The 7,472-nt window shown below is 38.0% G+C and overlaps 1 protein-coding gene across 1 annotated transcript in view; it reads right to left on the reverse strand.

Annotated features, from left to right (window-relative positions):
• Positions 1–1,902: 1,902 nt before the first annotated feature.
• The window catches only part of LOC102200908 (alpha-2,8-sialyltransferase 8F-like), a 9,656-nt gene continuing 4,086 nt past the window's right edge, over positions 1,903–7,472 (reverse strand). Inside the window, exons 2-7 of the mRNA XM_005726146.1 lie at positions 6,420–6,494; positions 6,214–6,288; positions 3,935–4,079; positions 2,879–2,991; positions 2,703–2,795; positions 1,903–2,624 (exon numbers count right to left, since the gene is read on the reverse strand). Coding sequence (XP_005726203.1) covers positions 2,147–2,624; positions 2,703–2,795; positions 2,879–2,991; positions 3,935–4,079; positions 6,214–6,288; positions 6,420–6,494 — 979 coding nt within the window. The 3' untranslated portion in view covers positions 1,903–2,146. The remainder of the gene's footprint in view (positions 2,625–2,702; positions 2,796–2,878; positions 2,992–3,934; positions 4,080–6,213; positions 6,289–6,419; positions 6,495–7,472) is intronic.

Raw genomic sequence — 7,472 nt, forward strand, 5'->3', positions numbered from 1 at the left:
CATAAGAAAATTAAGTTGTTGTGAACCCATGCTTTCATTTAGTGTGAAACATGTTTAACAACCATTTAGTAAATACAATAACTGAGGCCTTGGTTATAAATTCCACGTTACTTTCCATGTCCGCAGGTCTGCTGGACTCTACTTGAGTCAGAGTGACTTAACTTCAGGAACAGCTATGAGGGTGTGTGCATGGCATCATGGGCCTGCCAGTTTTTTGTCACTAATTGCACATTCACCCCAGATGGCAAACTTCAGATAAGTATGACGAACAGCTACTCAGCCATGGTGTCTCCAGCTCTCTGCACCAAGGTTTAAGTGACTAAGCTCCCTTAACCTTATAGTTAGAAGAGAAGGTTGTATGTTACTTTTCTCTGGTAGGGTGTCCCTAGGCAAATTAGACAATTTTCATTTCTTCCTATGTTTCATTGGCAACCTAAAGGTTGAATGCATAGCCATCTATCATGAAATCTTCTGTCTATTAGGAAGTATCTCCAATGGTTTTAAGTCAAGTGTCTTAGTGCCCTAGTGGTCAGTATATTGATAGGAGTTCCACAGAGATATATTTTAAGAGCTCTATTATTTACCATTTATATAAAGAATAAATCTGTCATGTATATCTTTACACTATTTTATATGCCACTTGAGATCTTTTTCTTTTATCTGGACATTGCAAAACTGTTGTATTCTTTTGCTATATTTCAAATCTACCAAGAAGAGGCAAAGAAATCTATCAAGAAATGGAATGCTCATCATTGCTACAGTAATTAAAATCGCTGGTCATAGGACTATCTAATATTAGCTGTGCTTCTTATTGAAATCTGTATTTAAAAACACAAAACAGGATTATAAAAATAATAAAAGGGAAACAATGCATATAAATATATGTATATATACACTAACCACAAAAATGCCCAAAAGACAGCAAGTTTTTAAGCACTTGAGATACTAAATCTTCCAACTGAGACATCCAGATAAATCTTTCCCCACCTGGTTAGAGAAGTGAAAGGCGCCACACTTTTTGATATTTATGTATTCATTTGAATTTCATTTTCCTTTTATAACATACTGTTAAAAACAAAATATACAAATGTTCACAATATGTTGCCGTTGCTACAAGAGATGTCAGGTGTGATAATTCACAGCTTTATAATGCAGTGTTATGCTAAGAAACCTTGCATAATACTCCACGTAACTTGGCATGCACCTCACAAAACATGTAACTACACATCAGCGCTGGTGTAGTTACACCAGAGGATACCCACAAAGGTCTAATGTCTCTTGTGGAAGCAAAAGCGGGACCTTAATGGCAGGAGGCATGTCATTTTAACATCGTGGCTTATTAGGGGCACTTCTGCATGACAAAAATCAATGCTAATACTTTAAAAATACCAGCCTAAAAGGCAACATTCCCACCTACATCAGACACACCTAAATACTGGTACAAATATTGCATAAGAAACTGTTCTGAACAGAGGTTTTCACTCTAAGTGCAAATTTTACAATTACATTTTTACATTTACAATTAACAATGAGATAAAAAGAACTTACACAACTAACATTTTACCAATAAATGTATGTTGCCACTTTGTGGCAGTAAGTTTTTTATCACCGTCTGGTCACTGCAGTGACGAAGCATAACACACATTTGTGTGATTTTATATCAGGCACTACACATTCATTACCAGCTGGTACTAAAATACAAAGTGGTTAATAGTTTAAAAAATGTCAAAATAGGCCTTACATTCAGTGTATTCGTTTTCTTTCTAAAAAGCTTTTCAGCACGAATGTCTTCATGTAATGGAGGTATTTCAGAATATAAGGTGAGATCAATCTTTCATGAGGCACTAGACTGAGAGCAACTGCCTTACACAGGCATCAAACTGCATTAAAATCATTTCAGACTCCAAATGGAACATCTGTTTAATAAATAGGGTTAAAGAGGCACTCATCAGTGCAAATGTCTTGGTTGCTGGAAGGTAAGGAAGGTGTCTATGTGGCCATTTTCCATCTTTCCACTAACCACAAATAATGTCTAAATTTTCTCAAACACATATGAAATGAATTGAGTGTCTAACTTCATCCTGAGGCTATAGAGAAGGCACTTAATTCTGCACTTTGCTTCTGTGCTGTTGTCTATCCCTGGGAACTATTTTTCATCTGATTCACAGTCTCCCAGGTGAAGCCTGAGTACCCCTTCAGTGTGCAGCTGCAACAAGCGGTTAAATTCAGCTGGCATTGCATGAAAACTCGCTTTAGCTGGTTTGTCATCATAGTAGTGGTTAGTCAGGGTATAGAGGCCATATGGGTGATTACTAAAGGGCCAGAATCCATACAGATGCACATTTTCACACAATTCCAGGGCCATGCTAACCATAATTAATCCAGTGCTGAGCCGCCTTTCTTTCAGGCCTTCAGAGCTCCAGAATTGAGCCAGACTGTCAAGGTACTGAGGGTTAAAGAAAACAGGTCGAATAGGGCTTTTAAAGTCCTCTATTGTATATGCAACTCGCTGACACACAGCAGTATTTATACCAAAGGAGAAGGCAGGAAGGAGCAGCAGAGAGTTGCCGTACTTGCGAAGACTCTCCACGAATGGAAGGCGGCGTCCCACCAGGGAGCCATACCTGTGCAAAAGAAATAGCTGACTTTGAGCAACAACTCATAAGTAATGTGAGGTGACAGCAACTTTTTTTCTTGCTTACCTCTGTGTGAAGATGCTTGGATTTGCTGTCACAAGGCTAGTTTTGCTGCCAACATCTTTCTCATATCCATTTTCCAAAGGAGGTAAGTTGCACCTGAACAAACAAAAAAGTAGACACAGGAATGGTTATGTGGAATTTCCACTCTGAATTTGGTCTACATTGGACACTTTTCTCACCTGATAACAAAGTCAGCTGAATCAATCATTTTTCCACAGCTGCTGTCAGACAGGATCCCACCATTCCCAACTACTGAACAAGTGTCCCATTTCTTACTTGAAAAAGGATTCTCCTGGAATAGACAGCGACAAATAAGGCATTATAAAAAAAAACATTTACCATTGTTGCTGATGTCAAATGTTGAAGCAAAAAGGATTTATATATAATCTTTCCTCTTCAATTCACACATGTTTGCTGTCAATTTAAACTGATACTGAACTAAATCAGCATTTGTTGCTTTGCTGGTTGAGATGCTACTATATCACCTTAGCTTTTGTGGTTTGGTAGCTTACATATTTTTATATCTCTCATTCTGGATTTGACTTTATTTTTGAAACACTTCAAAACAACATAACAACTGACCGAATTGCAGTCGAAACAGAGAAATTAAAATGTTTAAAAAAAATAAGATAACAAGAACAGAAGAATAAATCAGTACAGGTACAAACAAAGAGCGAGAGGTTAAACACAGATAACAACTCACACTGGGTTAAAAGCCAAGGAGAAAAGCTGTGTTCTTAAATGATTTTTAAAAACAGCAAGAGATGGAGCCTGCCTGGCAGCTCATTCCACATTTTAGGAGGCAAAACTGCAAAGGCTGTGCCTCCTCTGGATTTACAAAATGTCTACGGGACAATCAAAAGCATTTGGTTATCTGATGTAAGAGCGTGAAGGCATGTAAAGGTGAAGCAGCTCAGACAAATAAGAAGGGGCAAGACCTTAAGACACTTAAAAACAAATAAAAGAATTTGAAATGGATGAAATGACTGCATGTCTGTTATTACTATGCAGTTTTTCTGCTTCTCCTTTTTTATACTGGTGTATACTTTATACTTAGTTTGTATCCATTTGAGGGGGTGTAGCATTTAAGTTCCTGTTTGTAATACTTCTAAAAACATATTTTTAAAAGTGATGGTGCATTACTTACATATGGCTGAGTATGTATTTACATAAGCAAGCCCCAGCCCCTCCCGCCTCTCTCACACACACACACAAACAAAAACAAAAAACCCTACCTTTGTAAAAATGCTGAACAGCTCTTTGTTCACCTGTAGAGTCCTCTTCTTTTCCCCATCATAAATGAGCTTCAACCCCACTGGAGTGTTATTCTTGGTAATGATTGCTTTGTCAATGCCATTGCACTTAAGTCTCAGATCAGTTCTGGGGAATATAAAACACTTTGTTGACACAGGCTAGCTATTTACCAGACAAACCGGTTTGCAGTTATTAACTGGGAACAGAAATATTGCTTTTCTCAAAATACAAGCTATCTGGATTGTCATATAATTTCATATTATGCAGTGAATTAGAAGAATATTTTAGGAAATAACATTAGTTTATTAAAAACATGATAATGGTTGGATCTCGAATAAAAATAAATTTTAATGCCATTATAAGAAATGCATATTAGCCATGTGTCTGAAAGCCTGTGTGACATCTAAGAAAACTGTCAATATTTAAAGTTGATGCTTGTTTAATTTATACTAACAGACATTGCCAATCTAAACGAAACCACTGCTATCGGTCCCTTAACGTAATGCCAAGGAATACCATTTCTTTAATGCTTTTGATTCTCTTCATGTTCATTGACGTGTTCAGTGAAATAGTTCAGTGTGAATAAATAGACAGAGAGAGATGAGACATCAGTACACCCACAGGGCAGGAGAGCATACAACAGGTGAGTGAGGGGAGGAACAAACATTGATCAATATAAAGTTAAACAGGAAAAGGTTAAAAATAAAATAAAAGAGCAGTGTATTACAACACAGTTAGCTTTAGTAATCGGTATAAAAAAAATCTTTCTTTCAGCTGTAGGTAACAAATACAACAACAACTCCTGTTAATGTTTTATGCAGCTCGAGCTAATAGAAAGTCTCAGTCACATAGTCTTAAAGAGATATTTACCCACATGGTAAATATCTCAAGTATTCTTTGTTGTGCCTACAGAGATATTATGTCAAAGTCATCATCCCTCATTGCAGGGCTCCTTTGGTTTAAGCTACTGGCTCACTGACTCCTACATGAGGCTGATGACACCTGATACCTGATAGGCTGATACCTCAATCAAATCTTTGCATAAAAAAATCCTGTTATCGATACACTATTTGAATATATTGTGGTAGGGATCATATTATGCTTGCAGAGCTCATCTGTAGGGATGGGTACCGGTGTCCGGTGCCATGATGGCACCGGTTCTGACATAAACGGTAGTAACCAGACCGAAAAGCAGCGCACATTTCGGTGCTTTATTTCGGTGCTTTTTTTTCCTGAGCTGTGATACACTTTAGATTCTAGCCAATCATTTTACGTTTCCGAGGATAGTAGGCGGGGCCAGGTACGTACGTTCTGTTAGAGCAGAGCTACAGATTAAAAATGTCCAAGGCGAAGCGGTCAGAAGTCTGACTGTACTTCACAGCAAAAGATGCAAACTCAGCAGCCTGCAACAAGTGCTTTAAGCTGATACTGTGATACTGTCAAAGGAGGTAACACCTCGAATCCGATGAAACACCTGGCGACGCATAGCGTTTTTTTTAAAAGCCCAGAAATGCGCCGTATTTGATAGCTTGCTGCGAGACCTCACACCGAGCACATCTACTGCCGGTGGGTTGCCTGTTATGCAACATCCCCCAAAAACACGAAGAGGAGAGTCCTGGCTCCTAGCCCTGCCAGTGTAGCAGAAATGATGATGGATGATGGTGGCAGCAGCCGTTCTTCTCTGCGTGAGTAGCTAATTTACGTTGAGTAGGCTAACCACGTTATTACATTAATGCATGTAAGGTGAACTAGCTACATGCGGCTGTCCTCTTGTTTGATGGCAGATACTCCCTTCACCCTGGCTAAAAAGGCTAAAATGACCAAAGAAAAAGTGGAAAACAGTTAAACATGAGAGGTTTAGGACAAAGTTTGTGTTTTTTCCATTGTTTAAGCACTGCTTCCAGCCAAGAGTGATACCATATATGCCCCATAGCTGCAGAAAAGGCTAACATTGTTATATTTTTACAAAAAACAGCTGAACATGAGAGGTTTTTGGACCAATTTTGTGTTCTCCATTCTTTAAGCACCGGTTTGAGCACCGTTTGAGCACCGGCACCGTTTCAAAAGTACCGATTTGGCACCAGTATCGGATAAAACCTAAACGATACCCATCCCTACTCATCTGTGACTTTAATTTAATTTTATTTTAAATTAAAAATTTACTCGAGCAGACACACACACTCCTATTTAGTAAAACATTTTACTTTGATCTGTAATTTCTATAGAAAAAAATTGGAAGTGTTTGCAAATTGGTTCTTACCTGAATTTTAAGTATTTCTCCTCCTGCTTCTTCCAGGTTTGATTGTAACGCTCTTGTACCTTGCTAATGATTTCCCTGTGAAACACACAAACACACAGTCAACAGAATCATATCTGCACAGCTCACTTTGCACAGCTCATTTTTGACGATGGCATAAACAAAGAGGTTTCTCAGGGAAATTCTGAGACTGTTATGTTTTCTCTCACTTGCAGCCTTTGCAAATTTCTGAGGGCTTTGCGGCATGTTTCTTTTGAGAAGCTGGTTGGTGAGGCTTCACATGTCTGCAAAAAAACACAAACAAACAACAAAAACAAAGAAAACTGGTCAGATTAAGTAATACAGATCAGGAAAATGCAGAAAAAAGAGATGACATATTATAACAGCATTTCATTGTTGTTGTCAGTTGTTCACACATCCTGGTGTGAACAACTTAGTGATTCAGAGTGACGTATTGTTCCAGTCAGTGTCAAGCACTGTACTTAAAACTTGCTTGTTGTCCTTTTTTTTCCAGTTTGTGCAACTAAATAATTATAATACGTAATATAATATAATTATATTACATCATATCACAGCAACTGTTCCTACTTTTTACTCAACTAAACTGATCCGACAACTTAAGTAATTATTTACAAAGGACAGTTGGACTGAATGATATGTTATCCTGGCTGTTATCCTTCCAACCTCCATAAAGATTAAATAATCTTGCATGCAATTGGTGTTCATGACTTAAACACTTCTTCGTGCAAATGATAGCCTCAGTTTCCTGTTCCTAGCTGGCAGCAGTGACAGTGTGTGGTCACCTGCTGCTGTAGCCCACCTGCTTCAAGGTTCAATATGCTGTAAGGAACCTTGGAGTCATTTTTGACCAAGACATGTCCTTCAATGCACATATTAAACAAATATGTAAATATGTAATATGCTTTCTTCCATTTGCACAACATCTCTAAAATTAGAAATATCCTGTCTCACAGTTACGCTGAAAAACTAGTTCGTGCATTTATTACTTCCAGGTTGGACGACTGCAATTCATTATTATCAGGATGTCCTAAAACCTCCCTGAAAAGCCTTCAGTTAATCCAAAATGCTACAGCAAGAGTTACTGACAGGAACTAGAAAGAGAGAGCATATTTCTCCTATATTGGCTTCCCTTCATTGGCTCCCTGTTAAATCCAGAATTGAATTCAAAATCCTGCTCCTCACATACAAGGTCTTAAATAATCAGGCACCATCTTATCTTAATGACATTGTGGTACCATATC

The sequence above is a fragment of the Pundamilia nyererei genome, unplaced genomic scaffold (assembly GCF_000239375.1).
Source record: "Pundamilia nyererei isolate P.nyererei 1_Seehausen unplaced genomic scaffold, PunNye1.0 scaffold00018, whole genome shotgun sequence".
NCBI lineage: Eukaryota > Metazoa > Chordata > Actinopteri > Cichliformes > Cichlidae > Pundamilia > Pundamilia nyererei.